Source organism: Corythoichthys intestinalis, chromosome 7, assembly GCF_030265065.1.
Source record: "Corythoichthys intestinalis isolate RoL2023-P3 chromosome 7, ASM3026506v1, whole genome shotgun sequence".
Taxonomy (NCBI): Eukaryota; Metazoa; Chordata; class Actinopteri; order Syngnathiformes; family Syngnathidae; genus Corythoichthys; species Corythoichthys intestinalis.
In genome coordinates this window covers 45,163,945-45,184,666 of record NC_080401.1, presented here as the reverse complement: position 1 = coordinate 45,184,666, position 20,722 = coordinate 45,163,945, and the positions used below count along the sequence as shown (strand labels likewise).

At 39.1% G+C, this 20,722-nt stretch overlaps 1 protein-coding gene across 2 annotated transcripts in view; it reads left to right on the top strand.

The window, feature by feature from the left end:
• Positions 1–20,722, top strand: part of ncanb (neurocan b) — a 401,378-nt gene that overhangs the window by 140,620 nt on the left and 240,036 nt on the right. Inside the window, exons 1-3 of one of the 2 annotated variants that reach the window (XM_057841508.1) lie at positions 13,531–13,608; positions 14,713–14,942; positions 15,011–15,179. In XM_057841508.1, the coding sequence (XP_057697491.1) occupies positions 13,587–13,608; positions 14,713–14,942; positions 15,011–15,179 (421 nt within the window). In that variant the 5' untranslated portion in view covers positions 13,531–13,586. Of the gene's footprint in view, positions 1–13,530; positions 13,609–14,712; positions 14,943–15,010; positions 15,180–20,722 lie in introns of those variants that run through there. The other variant, XM_057841507.1, reaches the window with a different exon arrangement.

Below are 20,722 nucleotides of genomic sequence, written 5' to 3'. Positions count from 1 at the left end.
AAGAACGGTGAGCAAAAATCCCAGAACCACACGGGGGGACCTAGTGAATGACCTACAGAGAGCTGGGACCACAGTAACAAAGACTACTATCAGTAACACAATGCACCGCCAGGGACTCAAATCCAGCACTGCCAGACGTGTCCCCCTGCTGAAGAAAGTACACGTCCAGGCCCGTCTGCGGTTCACTAGAGAGCATTTGGATGATCCAGAAGAAGACTGGGAGAATGTGTTATGGTCAAATGAAACCAAAATAGAACATTTTGGTAGAAACACAGATTCTCGTGTTTGGAGGAGAAAGAATCCTGAATTGCATCCGAAGAACACCATACCCACTGTGAAGCATGGGAGTGGAAACATCATGCTTTGGGGCTGTTTTTCTGCAAAGGGCGGGCGGTGGTGGGGGCAGGTACAGTGTGGGGTGTCCCCTCATCCCTTCCCTGATGGCTGGGGCGTGGATGGTCCGGTGCACCACCCTCGGTCCTGGGAAGATGGTGGTAGTCCCTTTGCCGGAGCTACGGGAGGAGGGCTGGGCCGCGCTGGGGTGGTGCCGTGGGCCCTGCGCAACATTTCCACTTGTCTGTATGTCTATAACAGGTCTGATGGGATTCATGCATGACATGGTGCAATTAGACACAGTCAAGTAGAGATAAGGCAGCACAGAACAGGATGTCAAAATAACCTCACCTACATGTGATTCACATAAGACTGGTTTCCACACCTCACATTGCTGATTTGTGTACGCTCCACCCCGGCTAATCACATCTCTTTTAGACTCATTCACCCCTCCTCTTTGTCCTCGGTCATCAGGCCCCCCACATGTTGTCCACGGGAAATACAAGTAGCTAACAATAGTACTACTATATTCATAGGTAGTGTAGGGGTTTAATGTATTTCTTGTAGTTGTTTGTTCTCTCCTTTTCTATCTCTGTCTCTTCTATTTTCCTTTCCGTCCCACTAAAATCCCTTCATGCTCGCAAAAAAAAAAAAAAAAAGAAAGCCAAGAAAACGTCGATTGTCACCGTTTTCTTTTTCTTTTCTTTTTTTCTGGTTTTTTAACCTAATGGACAATAAGGCATGTTATTTAAAAACATAAGTTTACGTCAAGGTCCCTGGCTTATTGCTAACACATATTTAGAAACACTATAGCCATCGCTGTTTTATTTCCTTTGATGCCACTGATATTTGAACATAAACTGTGGAGCAATGCATGAAAATGGAACAAGAAACAATATTCACTGGCATATATTCTTTATCCCCTAAGAAGAATGACTAATATTACTGCTGATCACTGCTGAGTTTAGACAGTCTCCAATGTATACATTGTACTGCTCCAAGGTGTTCAAGGTACGTATGTGAAGTAGGGCTGCAGCTATCAATTATTTTAGTAGTTGATTAATCGATGAACTAGTTACTTCGAATAATCGAGTAATTGGATAAGCAACATGAAAAATTAAAATACCTGAGCTGAACCTCAGCCAGTATAAAAAACAGCCCCACAGCATCACTGACCCACCCCCATACTTCACAGTGGGTATGAGGTGCTTTTCAGCTTTCGCATCTTTCGCGACACGCCAGACCCACTTAGAGTGTTTGTTTCCAAAAAGCTCAATCTTGGTCTCATCTGACCAAAGCACACAGTCCCAGTTGAAGCCTGGGACCGTGTGTATTTTTGTGTGAGATTTTTTATTTTTGACAACAAACACTATAAGTGGGTCTGGCGTGCCACGAAAGATGCGCATGCTGAAAAGCACCTCATACCCACTGTGAAGTATGGGGGTGGGTCAGTGATGCTGTGGGGCTGTTTGGCTTCCAAAGGCCCTGGGAACCTTGTTAGGGTGCATGGCATCACGAATGCTTTGAAATACCAGGACATTTTAAATCAAAATCTGTTGCCCTCTGCCCGAAAGCTGAAGATGGGTCATCACTGGGTCTTTCAGCAAGACAGTGACCCTAAACACATGGCCAAATCTACACAGAAATGGTTCACCAGACACAAAATCAAGCTCCTCCCATGGCCATCTCAGTCCCCAGACCTTGTTTTGTTGGCAAAAGGGGGCTGTACAAAGTATTAACACCAGGGGTGCTAATAACTGACACACATTAATTGATGTCAAATAATTTTTTCTTTATGTGGGATTTTATCCCTACTGAATGAATGCACTTGTATTGAAGGTTGGATTTTTCTCTTTTTTTCCATTAAGGTCCCATATTATTTGAATAAAAAAAATAAAAAAATATATTAGAAGCTAAAAAACACATCTTTTTCAGGGGTGCCAATAATTATGGAGGGCACTGTACATAGCAAAAGTTTGCTAGCTTAATGCTATAAAACGCTAACATTTTCTATTTTTTTTTTTTTTTTTTTTTTTACAAAGTTCTTAACAAACGGTTCAGACACATATTCCCCCCACCCCCCAAAAAAAACAAAAAAACAAAAAAACATTAAATATACCTATAAACTAAATTATGATTGCATTAAAAAAAAAACAACAACAACATATTAGCTCTAAAAAACATCAGCTCATACAAAAACTTGTCTTAAGTTGATCTTAACATGGAGCAGCTGGATTCAGCCATGTGAAATGAGGCAGACAAGTGGGCAGTGTATCCACCCAAATCAATAAAAGTAAATGCAAACACTTTAAGAATAAACCATTACAACGCCACTTTAAACGAACACTCGAAACAGAAAAATGTAATTTGAATCTTTTTTCTAATCGAATACTTGAGTTAACCGATTAATCGTTGCAGCACTAATATGAAGTAGAAGAAACAGCACATTGTCCAATTTGATACAGCAAATATGTAAAAAAATTAAAAAAAACATTTAGGGTATAGTCTGTATGATTTGAGTTACAAGTATTGTATGTACTTACTACAATTTCCCTTTACATCTCAACACTGTACCCATACAAAACATCCCATCTTTCAATATGAAACATTTTCATTAAAAATGTGAAATTCCCCCATAATGCCAGATTTCTACTGATTCCGCAAATCAATTTTTTACCCCCAAAACATGCAAAAAGATGCTTCTAAAATTCCGTAATTAGACGTGCAATGCAATACTATTTCATGCAACAACAATCATATTAATCAACTAAATTAATAAATGAACAACTAGCTGAAAGTGACAATCGAACCATCACCAGTTATTATGTGTATGGTGTTTTCATGCGTTAATTAAATTACACTGTAATCAAGAATAACATACCCGCGATCTGATATTGTTTTTTTATTGTATTGGCAGTCATTTCCTGACAACGCACCAATAGGAACAAGGCAGCCATAACAATGCACAATGAATTAATGACACAAAAACAGAGCGGGGCTGGAGTAAAATTGTAACGACAGGAGAAGATGCACTCTGTTGGTCTGGGGTGAAAATCACAAGCGGGGAAAAACAAGACATCGGGCGTAATTGTTCTCTCTCGGCTGTTAAAATGCCATTTGTACTCACCTTGCGTAAGCACGAGACACGCAAGGGCTCCCATGTGCCGTTCAATAATTCCAGAGACCTGCAGCACCAAGCCAGACAGGCCACTGGTGACGACCCCTGTGAACTTGAGGGCTACGAAAAAGCTCCCGTTAACATTTAAAGTGTAACGTACTGAAAGAGTTCTTTATTCATTTTAATTTTACGGGGCCCATTTTTTCGCTACTGTCACCGAGGCAACACGTCGGTCTCTCGAGGGATTACAGCTCGTGATAACTTTTCCATCTAAATGCAGATTTATAACACTAGCAATAAGCACCCCTGCTAGTTTATGTTAATCACCACTGAGGAAGGAGCACTTGGTTTTTTGTTTTCTTCTCACCCGCCATGTAATTTACTGATTTCCGGGGGGAATTTGCAAATTAATTTTATTGGGTTTTGGCTGTGTAGCTCACAGCTTGCCAGACTGGAGATGCAGAAGTGGAATGTGAGTGACATTCTAAAGTTTATTTAGCTTGCCACAAATTTAGACATGTGAGTATGAGGTGAGAGCTGACAAGAATCTTGCAGAGGGATTAAACGTTATAAATGGAGCTCGGCACTTGTCTTTGTTCCCTGAGTTGCCCTCGAACTTGGGGTCTTCCAGGACTGTCTTTAATGTGTCTGTAAGTGACTGTGTTTGAGAGGAAGGGGCCACAGTGTTAGTGTGTGGTAAACAAAGATCAGTGCCTCATCCTCAAGAGGCTCCAAGCAAATAGATTGACGGCAACCAGGATGTTCTAAACTCCAAAAGATGTGCTCTGTGTGTGTTAAATTTGGCGCAAAGTCACTCTTATCACACCGTCTGCCATTTCATAAGAGCAATTTTTCTGCTTTTTCCATTATCATCTTCTGAGGTCTGATGTTGTTGCTTCAGTCTGTTCCCATTATAGTAGGGGAGCAAAGTAGGTTGTAAAAAGGTAGGAAACACTGTTAGGTTCTGTATCAATAGGGAAGTACTGTTTACTGTTGGTGCCCTTGTGTTTTATGGTGTCCCCCAGGGATCCATTCTGAGTCCTGTGCTTTTTTTGCCTTTCCTTTTGCATATTTTAAATAGTTCAAAAAGTGCAAATTCTGATTTGTAACTTGATCTGTTCTGTCATAAAGAAAAAAAGTAACATTCACAATGAACTTCTACTTCATCTCTACATGCGGAATTTTCACGTTACGACACGCCTCAACGGGAAAATATTGCCTCCTGTTGAGAAAGAAATTTCATGATAATAAAAGGCAAAAATACAGTATGCCGGTACTCGCAGCTCACAGAGTTTACTTAATGTGATATGCTGATAGCCTGCTCTGCCATTGACTATTGTCTGGCATTCCTGGCACCCAATTGGCTAAGAGGGACCTCTACTGTATGGGTATGTGTGTATGCCAGCGTCATCTTAATTTGCCCCTCGTGTTCCGTCAGCTTTAAATGAGTGTATTATCTTTTTAATTCTATACTCTATTCTTGGTTTTTTTACATTATGCACAACTTTGATTTTATGTTTATTGTGCAATCATCTTATTATAACATGTTTTTTTTTTTTTTTTAACATGTTTTGATGCATTTTTATGCATTATAAAACATATATGTCTGAATTTGGGGGGGCTTGGAATAGGTTAGGACATTTACATGGAGAACGCCTCTCTACTTACAGAATTTTCAAGTTACGAAACTACTTCCAGAACCAATACATTTCGTAAGTAGAGGTACCACTGTACTGTGCTTGCATTTTACTGTTAAAATAAATTTGGAATTGTAAAAATGAAAATGGGAAAAACAATATAGTGCTTTCGTAACTGGTCATTTTATGGTGATTTTATTTTAAGTTGAAATCATTGTCGATTTTTTTTTTTTTTTTAAATATTTTTTTATATTGTGATCCATATGTAACCATCCATCCATCCATCCATCCATCCATCCATCCATCCATCCATCCATCCATCCATCCATCCATCCATCCATCCATCCATCCATCCATCCATCCATCCATCCATCCATCCATCCATCCATCCATCCATCCATCCATCCATCCATCCATCCATCATCTTTGGCTTGCTCCGAGGTTGGGTGGTGGGGGCAGCAGTTTTAACAGGGTAGCCCAGACTTCCCTCTCCCCAGCCACTTCAACCAGTTCCTCCGGTGGGATCCCAAGGCGTTCCCAGGCCAGCCGAGAGTCATAGTCTCTCCAGCGAGTCCTGGGTCGTCCCCGGGGCCTCCCACCGGTGGGACATGCCCAGAACACCTCTCCGGGGAGGTGTCCAGGAGGCATCCGAACAAGATGCCTGAGCCACCTCAGCCGGCTCCTCTCAACGTAGAGGAGTTGCGGCTCAATGCCGAGTCCCTCCCGGATGACCGAGCTTCTCACCCTATCTCTATGGGAGAGCCCGGACACCCTGCGGAGGAAACTCATTTCGGCCGCTTCTATCCAGGATCTTGTTCTTTCGGTTACAACCCACAGCTCGTGACCATAGGTGAGGGTAGGAATGTAGATCGACTGGTAACTCGAGAGCTTTGGCTCAGCTCCATCTTCACCACTACGGACCAGTGCAGCGTCCGCATTACTGCAGACGCTGCACCGATCTGCCTGTCGATCTCCCGCTCCCTCCTACCCTTACTCGTGAACAAGACCCAAAGATACTTGAACTTCTCCACTTGGGGCAGAATCTCATCCCCGACCCGGAGAGGGCACTCCACCCTTTGCCGACTGAGGACCATGGTCTTGGATTTGGAGGTGCTAATCTTCATCCCAATCGCTTCACACTTGGCTGTAAACCACTCCAGTGAGGGTTGGAGGTCACGGCTTGATGAAGCCAACAGCACCACATCATCTGCAAAAAGCAGAGAGTCAATGCTGAGGGCACCAAACCTGACCTTCTCGCTTCGGCTGCGCCTAGAAATTCTGTCCATAAAAATTATGAACAAAATCGGTGACAAAGGGCAACCTTGGCAGAGTCTAATCCTCACTGGAAAAGAATTTCACTTACTGCCGGCAATGTGGACCAAACTCTGACACCGGTCATACAGGGACCTAACAGCCCTTATCCAGGGGGCTCGGTACCCCGTACTCCTGGAGCACCCCCCACAGGACTCCCTGAGGCACATGGTCGAACGCCTTCTCCAGATCCACTAAACACTTGTAGACCGGTTCGGCGAACTCCCATGCACCCTCGAGGATCCTGCCGAGGGTGTAGAGCTGGTCCACGGTTCCACGGCCGGGATGAAAACCACACTGCTCCTCCTGAATCTGAGATTTGACTTCCCGATGGACCCTCCTCTCCAGCACCCCTAAATAGACTTTACCGGGGAGGCTGAAGAGTGTGATCCTTCTATAATTGGAACACACCCTCCGATCCCCCTTGGACCACCACCCCGGTCTGCCAATCCAGAGGCACTGTCCTCGATGTCCACGCGATGTTGTAGAAGCGTGTCAGCCACGATAGCCCCACAACATCCAGAGCCTTTAGGAACTCTGGGCGGATCTCATCGACCCCCGTGGCCTTGCCACCGAGGAGCTTTGTGGCAGAAGCTATACAGGGCTATTACTTAGGCTACGACTACTACTCAGTTGTCGGCATATGCAACTGTCATGGTGGTGGCGTGGGTTAAACACCATTTGGAGAGAAGGCAGTGAAATAGTACCAACATAACCTCCACCAGTTCATAGTTTATAGTTGTTCACTGTAAAACAACAGTTTAAAATGTTGTTCTTGTTATGGTAGTTTTTGTTGTTGTTGATTTGACAGATACATTTGTACAGTACTCCCCCACACCCCTTTCTCCACTTCCTTTTTTTAATGCTACAATGCTGGCAACTACAGCTTTTGATATTTTACCCTAATTTAGTTGTTTTGTTTTTTAAATATGTTTTTAACAGTGTGTTGCAGAGTTGCGTAGTAACGTGTTACATTTACTTGAGTAACTTTTTGAGAAAAATATACTTTTAGAAGTAGTTTTACTAAGCCATACTTTTTACTTTTACTTGAGTGGATTTGTGGAAACTACTCTTACTCTGCTAATTTAGCATATTAGATTTAACTGTTTTTGTTTTTGGCTTGACGCAAGCAGTGGCTCTACCAGTTTCGCCAATGAGACTTCGCAACAATAATCACATGACTCCATTATACCAATCAGACTCAAGCTGACCGTTCTATGATCTCGTTGGCCTGTTTAATCATAAGGCGTCTTTCAAGTACCGTAAAAAATGAAGTATTTGACAAAGAGCGCTGCCGCCAACATGACTCAAAAGCGCAGATTTTAGCCTCTATCCCAGTTTTTATTTGGCACTGATTGGCCATTGAAACCCAAAGATATGATTCTTTTAGTTTTATAAAAGGAAATATGTTTTCTCCACTAGAGGGCACTCATGCTCTTTGGACGAATAATGCTTCATTTCTGTAATTTTTTTTCTCTCGCCGAAATTAAATGATTTTTTTTTTTTTTTTTTTTGTATTTCTTTGGCTTAATGTGGTTATGTAATAGTGTCAGGAAATAAAACACACGAGTGTTCTTTTCGACAGTCACAACAAGAGAAACCTCCCACCTCATCGGGGATTAAACCATTTGCAGTCAGGAATCACTTGAGTCAGCTTTAAAGTTTAACATGCGCACGGGGTCAGCAGCTGCGAGGCTCCACACAACTGTGTAGCGTCGCGAGTCTTCTCCCAACGGCCGAGTTCCCGTGTTGCCTTTTTATTTAGTTGCAATATCAAAACATGTAATAACAGTGGGTGCGTGGTGCGCGATTATTGGTTAGTTCAGAATAGCAACAGTTTGGGAAGTGAGTCAGCTCTAACTGCTTCTCCTTATTTGGTGTTGTTTCTCAAAACTGGATGCTTACTGTGAAACAGAAGTGAAACTTATTACAGCCCAACCTGGGGATTTTCCACAGAAAAACATCCTGAGGTATGACCTTGGAAACTAGCTCTGGCTGGTACAAGAGGGAGTCATATCTTGATAAAGCAGTCAATAGGCGCCATTGAGGAAGTTAAAAGGAATATATGAAGCACACATATTTGGAACGCACGAACATGAATACAGTCTCACATGCAAGCATATAGTTTCACAGCAGTTAATAATTGTGTTTTATAAGCATGAATAAAATATTCTTTCACAAATAGGTTATAGTACAGTATAATAACAGTTCATATAGATAACTTTGTGCTGAGAAAGAAATACCATTGTTCAAAAAAAAAAATCAAACATCATAAGCAGTTACTCACGATGTTATTCATGACTTCATTGTTCTTTTCACCAGTTTTTTTTTTTTTTTTTTTTACTTGAATATATTTTTTTGAATGATGACTTTTACTTGTGTGATATTATTTTGAAGTAACACTACTCGAGTCAAATTTTTGGCTACTCTACCCACCTCTGGTGTATTTACTGTAACTCTTTATAGCTTTAAATGTTTCTAGTTTTTAGTTGTTGTTTTTTTATATATAGCTAAGTATAATGTGCAGGACTTTGATTCAGTGTGAGCTGTGTTTATTTGCTCTCTCTATTGATTTACTTACATGTATGATTAATGGAAAGGTCAAGGGTTAAATGAATATGTTGGGAGACAGAAAATGTAGGCAGGTCAGTAAAAAAAAGTTGAAAAATGCTTGAATTTTCCCCAGCTTTAAAAAGCACCCATTCCTAAAACCCAAAGAAATAGAATTGCTGCCCTTGCTGAGATAATAATGGTCATTGCTGAGAGTATCGTTTCATTTCCTACCTTTCATTGAGCTTCAAATATCACTGTTGTGAAAGAACAATAAGTCATTCTTTTTTATCCTTGATTAGAAAAGAAATTGTCATGGTCAGAGGTTTGAATTCTGTGGAGTAAATGTCAGGATTTTGTACTTTAAACTGAAATTTCCGCTAAAACATCATTGAACATTGTGCTCGCGTGTAACAGGAATCTCAATCGGACTGAGAGTGCAGCAGGCTTATTTTCTCCTTCCACTGTGAAACCTTTTCTTCTATTCTTTACCCTATTGATGTTTTTTTCTCCATTCCTTTTTTTGCACTCATTAGTCAGTGCATTAGGTAAGCACTAATGTTGCTTTGTGCACAACTCCCTGCCTCCCTCCCTCCGGCATTGTGTGACAATGTTACAGCATAGCAATGATTGTCCTTACAGAAGGACGTTTCTCAAAAAAATAGCCAAAGGGAAGCCATGCAGGCATTTGACAGCATTAAACAGTCACAAATGATTCCTGATGTTTGAATTGTGTTTAACATGAATTACAAAAATGATTTAAATAATCTTAATCAGTCTTCTTCTACTACCTTCTGGGAAGAACAGAAACATATATACATCACAGACATGCGCAGTAAAGACAAGAGTTGTCCGATAATGACTTTTTAACAGATAATACGATATTGTCCAACTCCAAAAATCTAATATCAAACCGATTCTGATATATGCAGTCGTGGACTTTACCAATAGCCATAATATGTTTTGTGATGCACCACTGGATGCTTTAAAAATGATATATGTAACAACTTCAATGTTTCCCAATAAATACTATGTGAATAATAAGAGAACAACTAAAGTTTTGGGGAAAAGTGCCTACCGTAATTTTTGCGCGATAAGGCGCACCTGACTATAAGCCGCCACCCACCAGATTTGACACGAAAATGACATTTGTCCATAGATAAGCCGCACTAGACTATAAGCCGCTGCGGTCGTCACTGTATTATGGGATGTTTACACCAAAAAATATTAACCGGAATCACTTCATTTAACAGCGGCATCATACGACTGTCATGAGAACAAATGAACCACCATGAAGCTATGAACCAATTGGCTGCAAAGCTTCATTGCTTCAAGAAGCTTCATTTGGTCATCACTACTTCCTTGGGGGAGACAGTCAACCTCTGCTCCCACCTGCTGTCAACACTGTTGTTGTCCAACATGCCTCCTAGCATGCATTGCAGAGCTGCAGATGTGAATTACAATCAAAATTCATGTTCTCTGCTAATTGTTTCTTCAGTTACTGTTCGACTTGTTTCATTAACTGCTAGATATGGTATTTGGTAACACTTTATTTGACAGTGACACCATAAAACTGTCATTAGACAGTCATAATTATTACCGTCATGAGCATTACTGAATGCTTATAACAGATGTAATTTAGTGTTATCCGGAAAATGATCTTACCTTTGAGTGGATATAAAAGAGCCGAGCTGAACATAAATGAAGTTAGTGACATAATTTTCCCGATGACACTTAGTAAAATCTGTCATAAACATTCAGTAATGCCCATGATAGGGTCATATCATAATTATGACGGTCTTATGACGCCGCTGTCAAATAAAGTGTTACCTAATAACCCAAATAAATCAACAAATAAGTTGCACTGGACTATAAGCCCCAAGATTCAAAATAAAGGAAAAAAATAACGGTTTATAGTCCGAAAATTACGGTATATTGTACCACGATATTTATTGTTGAAATCAGAACACAGTGGTACCTCGACATACTATCGCTTCGACACATGAGCTTTTCATCATCCGACGTAAAATATGACTCTCCTTTTGTTTCGACATCGACGACGTGCTCGAAATGCGACGATTTATTACAGCGCTGCAGTTTCTTTGTTTTCCCACAAGACGGATGCACAGCAGATTTTCTTGAGAGAGAAATCAACATGGGTTCCAAGAATGTTAGTGCAGGTGGTGAATAAAAGGAAAATAATCTGACTTACAATTGAATTGAAGGTGGAAATGATAGAAAAAATATGAGCTTAGTGGGCGCGCCCGTGAACTGGCTTGACAGTACAGCCGTAGAATGTCTACAATCTCAACGGTTCTCCTTCAACCGCCGTTGGCAAAAAAATAGCCAGCTACGTCAGGTTTTTAATCATTTTAGTGCTGCAACGTTTAATCAATTAACTCGAGTATTCGATTAGAAAAAAAAGATTTCAATTAAATTTTGCTTATTCAAGTATTTGTTTAATTAAAGTGGTGTTGTAATGGTTTGTTTTGAAAGTGTTTGCAATTAGTTGTACTGATTTGGGTGGATACACTGCCCTCTAGTCTGCCTCATTTCACATGGCTGAATCCAGCTGCTCCCTGTTAAGACCAACATAATGCTAAGTTTTTGTTTGTGCTAATGTTTTTTTTTTTTTTTTTTAAATGCATACATGTAATTTAGTTTATAGGTATATTCAAATGATTTTTTTTTTTTTTTATAAATGCCTGCATGTAATTTAGTTTATAGGTATTTTTAGCCGTTTTTTGTGGGCATATGTGTTTAAACCATTTGTTAAGAGCATGGTTAATGTTTTTTTTTTTTTTTTTAATGCATGCATCTAATTTAGTTTATAGGTATATTTAGCTGGTTTTTGGGGGGCATATGTGTTTAAACTAGAGATGCCGATTGATCGGGTCCGATCATGTCATTTTCAAAGTATCGGAATTGGCAAAAAAATATCGGCCATGCCTTTTTTTAATATATATATATATATATATATATATATATATATTTTTTTTTTAATTAAATCGTTTTCTAATTGTATTTAACGTTACAGACATAATATGTTACACTCATCCAGAGTCTTTAGTTTAGGCTTAAGGTAGGGTTATCAAATTTATCTCGATAACGGCGGTAATAAATTTTTTAAAAAATGTATCACGTTACAATATTTAACGCAATTAATGCATGCGCTGCACGACCCACTCACGCATTGTCACGCTCAATCTGTAATGGCGCCGTTTTACCTATATAGAGAGATAAAAGGCAGCGTAAAATGAGTAGAGTGAATTTTGGCAGCATTTGGAGCCTTTTTTTAATTGGCTAAAGCCTTACAATCCCTCTCCCTACGATTAGAAATATCATGGGAAGCAATGTGGGGAAGCAAGGTAGCAATTGATCTTTTTCTTAACACCTTATGTTATTTCCCAACGCAGAGAAAATATATCAATTGAGCACTATGCACAGTCATGGTTCCAGCTTCCCATCATGCCTTTGGGCATGGCTACAGTATCATTTACTGAAAGTTCAACGAATACACTTGATGGCAATATTTAATCACAATATACAAAGTCACAAGTCTTTCTATCCGTGGATCCCTCTCACAGAAAGAATGTTAATAATGTAAATGCCATCTTGATGATTTATTGTCATAATAAACAAATACAGTACTTATGTACTGTATGTTGAATGTATATATTCGTCCGAGTTTTATTCATTTTTTTCTTAATGCATTGCCAAAATGTATATGATCGGGAAAAATTATCGGGAATGATTGGAATTGAATCGGGAGCAAAAAAAAAAAAGCAATCGGATCGGGAAATATCGGGATCGGCAGATACTCAAACTAAAACGATCGGGATTGGATCGGGAGCAAAAAAACATGAACGGAACAACCCTAGTTTAAACCGTTTGTTAAGAGCATGGTTTAAAAAAAAAAACTTTAGCATTTTTTAGCATATAAGCTAGCATACTTTTACTATGTAAGTTAGCCAATTTTTCTTTTGTTGTTCATAGATCCTCTTTTATTATTTTTTTAATACCATTTGAGGCTCAGCTCAGGTATTTCAATTTTTTATGTTCCTTATCTGATTACTCGATTATTCGAACTAAGTAGTTCATTGATTAATCAACTACTAAAATAATCGATAGCCGGAACCCCTAAATAATTTATTTCAGAACTTGTGCAACACAACATGTCTATAGTCCGGCACAGCTAAACAAAGTGAAAGTAAAAAGTCCTCCTTCACTCTGTCAAATCAGCCACTCAGAACGTTCAGGTACACCACGCAAAATAAATCCACCACATTAGAACCCGATTCATTACATTATTATACGGAGGTATTATTATAATTATTATTACTGTTAGTATATTACTATTCAGATCTGTATTCATAATTACACAGAGCAAAACAAATAAATTGCTATTTGCAATAGTACCAGCAGTATTTATTAAGGATTTAGTGTAGAAAGTCATGTTAGTGTTTTGTGTTTGTTTGTGCGGAATTTCCTGCTTTTATTTTGGTAGTGGCATTCCGCCTCGTATCCAACTTTACTTCCTGCTCCTCCCAATCAGGCTGATTGTATCCACCTGTGATCCATTGTATATATAGTCTGCATCTAACCTTGTCCTGTGTTGGTTCGTCTTGTATCCTGCCATGTTCAATGTTCCCAGCTCATGTAAGACTTTTCTTGACTAACATATATGTTTGGATCAAAGGCCTTTTTGTTACTTTGTTGACTTTGCTCATTTTTTTGGTATCCAGCAAGTGCTGTGAATTTTTGTTGTCTCTTTTTGAACTCTTATGGACTGTTTAATAAACCTTTTTGTTCAAACGGAACATTCGAGCATTTGAGTTCTTAGTGAATCCCTGTGAGGAACGAATTAATGTAATTATAAAGTATTCTTATGGGAAAATCCTGCTTGACATACGACCATTTCGGCTTACAAACAAGGTCCTGGAATGAATTAACTTTGTATGTCAAGGTACCACTGTAATGCAATTTTATTTATTAATTTTTTTATCAAGTGCAAGTGCAAAGTGCCAATAAGACACTGTGATAACACATATGACTCACACGTTTCTGGCTGAAAATAACAACAAAGCCACACAGTTTCAGTCCAGTGAATGAGGTGTATAATGAGTTTATAATTTAATAATTTTCAATCATTTTTTATTCATTTAATTTTTGCACCATGAATTCAAATAATAGGTCAATAAGCATAACTGCTATGCTAAGCTGTGACCAGCCCTAGTACAAAGGCAGAAGGCTTCTTAATTCACTTTGAAGGCAACATGCATATTGACCCAAAAGCAATTTCTATATTATTCGATATCATTTTAAAATGCTTTTATTGGCTGATATTATCGGTTACTCAATAATATCAGACAAATCTAGTAAAGATGATTAATTCTGAAGTTTTGGAATAAAATGTTTTCATGTGCGCTGATCGGATTATCAACATAAACCCTTTATCGTTTGGAATAAAATCTTGTTCGGAATGGTCTGGGTTGTGTTAGAATAGCCCAAATGGAGTGTGTACATGAAGCATTTTTATTCCGATCAAGCAAATCCAAATAAGAGTGGCCTTGTAAATGCCATTTTTTCCTTCCTTAACAAATTTAACACCATTTTACACGACTACCCTTTGAAAACATACAGTACATGGTCCATGAATATTGGTATATAGTTGCAATTCTCATCTTTTTGGCTCAAATTATATGGATTTTAAATGAAAATCAAATTTCAGTTGAGTAAATGTTTGGTATCTGTGCTCCCCAGGCTTAAGCGATGCTGACCCTGTGGTGAACATGCATAAGGTGACCCATCAGGGCATTAGCGAAGAATTGTCCAAGACTGTGGTTCTCCCCTGCATTTTCACCTTGCGCCCTGGAGCAACACCATCCCACGAGCCGCCTCGCGTCAAGTGGACCAAAGTGTGGGGCCAGCAAAGCTCAGACGGCTTGCAGAGGGAGCAGTCAGTACTAGTGGCCAAAGACAATGTGGTGAAGGTAAGCTTAAAATGGATGAAAATTTGTGTTTTCAATCCTTGATTAATCTATATATTCTCCTTTTTCAGGTAAAGAAGGCCTTTCAGGGTCGTGTATCTCTGCCTGGCTATAGCAAGAATCGATACAATGCCAGTTTGGCTCTGACGGGCTTGCGGTCCAGCGACTCTGGCCTGTACCGCTGCGAGGTCGTGGTGGGCATCAACGATGAGCGAGACACTGTCCCGCTGGAGGTCACAGGTCAGCGTCACCCAAAGATAACTGCAACAGCAAACACAATTCACTGTTTTATAGTATATAGAATGCGCCACAATGAACAGAATGTGCCTGTTGCTAGGCAGAATTTACAAAGCACCATGCGTCAATGACGTAAACCATGATGACAAAAGTTGATTTACTATAAACACAGATTTTACAGTTTAATCACAACTGTCTTAAATATAAAACATAATGGAAGGGTATTAAACAGAGCCGGCTTGTTTTTATGATGTATCGTGTTTTATGTTATGATATGATGAGCGGTGCCGTCCACAGTAATTACACCATTTAACCATCATTCAAGTATGCCCCTTTTTGGCCTCTACTAATTATTATTGCAAATTAACGTTTTGCTATTTGGTTGTGTGCGGCTGCACCTTTTGCACCCAAGGTCTGCCTCTATGAATAATAATGACATGTCGCGCTAATGCGGCCATTACACTCGGGCTTGTTTACGGTCCGCCTAACATGACAATGAGGGAAATAAAGGTGAGGCAACGCGAACCCATTAAAAATCATTCCCTTGAGCCAACCATGTTCATGCATGAAATGAAACCAGAAGCTAAAAGACACACGGCTATTGTCAAGAAATGTACACTGGGAGAAGTGGTACTTGATGGGGGCAAAACATTGTGATGTTTCACATTTGTGCAGTTAGCTCTATTTTTGATCATACAAATGTATGATCGTAATGACTGCACATAGAACAGTAATATTGTTCTATGCATATATACACACTAGGGCTGTCAAACGATTAAAATTTTTAATCGAGTTAATTACAGCTTAAAAATTAATTAATCGTAATTAATCGCAATTAATCGCAATTCAAACCATCTGTAAAATATGCCATATTTTTCTGTAAATTATATATATATTCTGTAAAATAAATTGTTGGAATGGAAAGATAAGACACAAGATGGATATATACATTCAACATACGGTACATAAGGACTGTAGTGGGCATTTCACTCTACTGTCATTTAAATCTGTCTATGCTGTCCTCACTCCGAAGCGTCTACTTTTTCCAAAGCTAGACAGCTAGTGAACGACGCCTTAATAATTAGACTTCTTCCTTTTTCATCTGATTTATTAATAAAATGGCCTCAAACCATTGTCCTCTTTAGACCGTCGTAAAACTACAAAATAAAAGTACACAAGCATTGCATTAGCAACAACGTTAGCTTAGCACGCTATACAGGTTCACTAAACATAAACAAAAAGCATCTCATACAAAAAATATAACATTTCGCCTACTAACATAATATGTACATTCTTTACAACAACCATACTTACGGACAAATCTTGTCCAAGGATCATATAAGCACAACATTTTCAGCCCGAGACGTCGTGCAGCCATAATGAACTGGCAAGAAAATAATAAACCATGTCGCAAAGATACCACAAGAGTTCGCTGTTGGACAGCACAAAAAGCCTTGCTGTAAAACTTACCAAAAGGCAGAATACTTTCTGAGCGGGACATGTGCGTTAATTGTGTCAAATATTTTAACGTGATTAATTTAAAAAATTAATTACCGCGCGTTAATGCGATAATTCTGACAGCCCTAATACACACCGAAACAAATTATATAATAATAATAATAATAATAATAATAATGCATTGCAGGTATACTGAGCAGTGTTGTCACAGATCGCTTGAAAAAGTAATTTAATTTCTGATTATGCCTTAAAAAAAAAAGTAATATCGTTACCTTGGTGATTACTAGATTATCAAAGTAACCAACTTACTTTAAAAGTAATTAATCGGTTACTTTTTACCAATTTTTCTGCCTTTGCTGCTTCAACATAAGAACGACAACAGAAAAATGTAATCGGATGTTATTGACTTTCCGATTATTGAATTTAAAGGGGAAGATCAGAATTTTTCACATAAGGCTTCATCTTCGAGTTAGCTGGGGTTTAATTAGTCGATGGAGTTGATTTCAACTACCATTGACTCGTGCTAGCTTAGCCACTCCGGAGCCATGAAACTAACAAATAACTGACAGACTGCCTTTGTTGAAATAAACTCCAACGGCTAATTAAACCCCCACTAAACTCAAAGATTAAGCCTAATGTCAAAAATTCTGAACTTCGGGTTAAGGTTTAAGAATTAAGGTTAACAGACTATAAGTGCCAAAGTAAAAAGATGCAAATTGACTGCACAATAATCAACAACACACAAATGATTTGCACAGTGCAATAAACACAAAGGTGGGGGTGGGCGCGAATGCGCGCACACAACCCGGAAGTACGCCGTACACACACACACACACACACACACACACAGTCAATATGGCCACAAAACGTGGCGGCAACGGAGCACTTTACACTCGGGGTACGGGTACACGCAGGTCCACGGAGCGTGGCACACCTACCCTCCGATGCCATCATGTGGGTGCGCTGGCGACTAGGCCTTCAGCTCGAGCTTATGACCTAGCGGTTAGTGCCTCCGCTTGCTGTTGACATGTGGACGCGTCGTGCGGCGCGGGTTCGAGTCCTGATCCAAGCAAGGGGGATCTGGATGTGGTTGGCGCGGCGCGGCCAGCATTACATTGGTGGCGTGACCTGGATCGGCGGCAAAGGTTTTCGGGGGGATGATTGTAATGGGTACATGCAGGTCCGTGTGTGCGAAGCGAGGAAAATCTTCCCTCCGATGCCTTCATGTGGGTGCGCTGGCGGCATGGCCGTCAGCTCGAGCTTATGGGCTAGCGGTTAGTGCCTCCGCCTGCTGGTTGACATGTGGACGCGTCAGGTTCGAGTCCTGACCTGAGCGAGAGGTGGGATCGGAAGGCAGTCGGTGCGGCGCGGCCACAGGTTACAAACAGCCACGCATGTAACGACTCCAACGTATCGCTGGAACCCTCCAGAAGGAAGGAAAAATACTCACGTTCACACAGCAATCCCTTGCACATCTCAACAGGTGGCCGCCCTCGGCTTGAATGTGCACACTTGCTCCACACCTCAGTCCCAAAACACTTACAGCGTGTGACTCGTCACCAAAAGAGGAAGTAACTATGAGTGATTACAATGGAAACGAACGCGTAGTGGGAACCTTTCTCACATTTTCTATTCAAAATGCTCTTCGTACATGACTACAATATTCTTCATTCTACATACCTAATGAGGCAATAACAAAATGGTAACGCACAGACACTAAGAAAACTAACTTTAAATCAGATTACTGGTGTGGAAAAATGAATGTGTTGTGTTGTTCGTTACTGAAAGAAAGTAATCAGGTTACAGTAATGTGTTACTAAGTCACGCGTTAGTGATTCTGGGGTTGCCTCACTACATTTGCATAACAGTACTAGTGATCAAATCAGCAGAGATCTGGAAGGTGTTTTTTTTCCATTTGGCAAATGTTTGTACTTTACTATAATACCATCGAAATTGGCATAAATGCATCTCAAAGTGCTGAAATACACTTATGTTCATTGAGGTGTAAGTTTAAGTTTCATCTTTTGTAATGCAACTGTTGGACTGAATTATTTATTTGAATGTGATTTGGTAAACTATTTATATTTGACTAATTATTATGTATGCAAAACAGACATTTTGCAGTTTATATTCAGCTCTACAAAGTTGAGCAAAATTTGGAAATAAGTACTTTATTAATCTCATTGATGGAGTTGATCAGTGGTGTTGGTTTTTTTTTGGTGGGAGGGGTGTCACAGAGGCACTGGCCCCCTCTCTGATTTGAATGGCCCCTGAAGTGCCCTGGTTCCCATTTTATTACAAAGCATGGCAATCGGCGAATCCTTATTTTCCGAAGTGAGAGAGAATGAAATGCAGGTAATGTTGTTTCTAGAGAGTGTTAAATGCTATTTTTGGGGGGCTTTTCAAAAAATGTATTGTATCCTTACTTGCACACAGTATGAATATGAATTATTACGAACTTGACTGTTTTTTTACCAGTAGTAGTACTTAGACCACCAGATGTTTTTACCGCCTCACGCAGGATAAGCTGCATATTGCCTTGTTGACCAAAACAAACATTGAACAAAGATGGCATCGTCACTTGGCCCCTTCTTGGCCCCCGTTCAAAAATAAAATCCTTCAACTTGTGAATTTTTTTTCTAATGAATAGGCAATTATTAATTTGGGTGCCATTTGGAAGTGTGCATGGTAGTTATGATATTTAAACATTTTTCATTCTGGTAGAGGTGGTTAGTAAGGCGTTAGATGTACTCCATTACATTTACTGGAGTAACTTTTTGAGAAAAATATAATTCTGAGAGTAGTTTTACCACGCAATACTTTTTAGTTTTACTTGAGTAGATTTGTGAAAAAAAACACTACTCTTACTCCGCGACTTTGGGTTACACTAGGGACATTAAGTTTTTCCTCTTTATTGTACATATTGACTTTATTCCTGCCAGCGATGCTTACAGTGGCTCTCAGTTTCACCAATGAGAAATAACAACATGACTCCATTATGCCAGTCAGAGGCAACAATGTTTTTTCTCCACTAGAGGGCACTCATGCTCTTTAGATGGGTGATGTTTCATAGTGTTGTTCTGGTCTGAATTCAGTGATTTTTTTTTGTGTCACCTTTTGGCCTATTGCATAGGCGGAGTTTGACTTTTGGGGCAGGGGGGCACAACCTGTTGATGACCCCAAAACGCAGTGTCAGCAATAAAATTACAATAATATTTATAATAATAAGTTGACAATGAGGATTTTTGTTTTCCATTATTCTTGAGGGGAAATCTAAATCAGGCTGCTTAGGCAATACTTTTCATCAAGATTGTCATCCATTGAATATTGTACGCCCGCCAGTGTCGTGCAAATTCAAAAATTGTATCCCCTGGGCGGAGCCATATGGAGGTAGATTTGTGTCTTTATTATTCAATTAAAAAAAGTTGCACCAATAAAAAAAAAAGGTTGCTTCAATCAAAATATATATTTTCAAAAAAAAAAAAAAAATCGCTTCAATTAAAAAAAAAAAATGTGAATGCAAAAATAAATTTGAAACTCAAAAAAATGCATGTGAAAGCTATTTTTTTTTTTTTTTTTTTTTTTTTTTTTTTTTTTTTTTTAATTGAAGCAACTTTTTTGAAGTAATGTTGATTTGTGTTTGGGCAACATTTTGGTTAGGACATTTTTGTTTTATTCAATCAAAAAATAGGTTGCTTAAAAAAGGAAAATCACTTCAATCAAAGAAAAAATCAATCAGAAAACGTTTTTGAATGCGAAAAAATATTTGAGATTGAAAAATTTGCATTTGAACACTTAATTTTTCATTGAAAAAGTGTCTGATTGAAGCAATCCTTTTTGTGTTTGGGCCATATTAAGGGTAGGACATTTATGTCTCAATCATTCAATTCTTTAAAAAGTTGCTTTTGTAAAAAAATATATATTTTCAATCAAAGAAAAAAATCATTTGAAAAATAAAATTGCCCTCCCCTATTTTTTTATTTTTTTTTTGTGGAAAATTATATGCAAGCAAATGACCGTCTAAGGTGCAAGTCACATGATCTGTTCGAAAAATAATTGTGCTCCCATTATAAAAATATTTTGTTCAT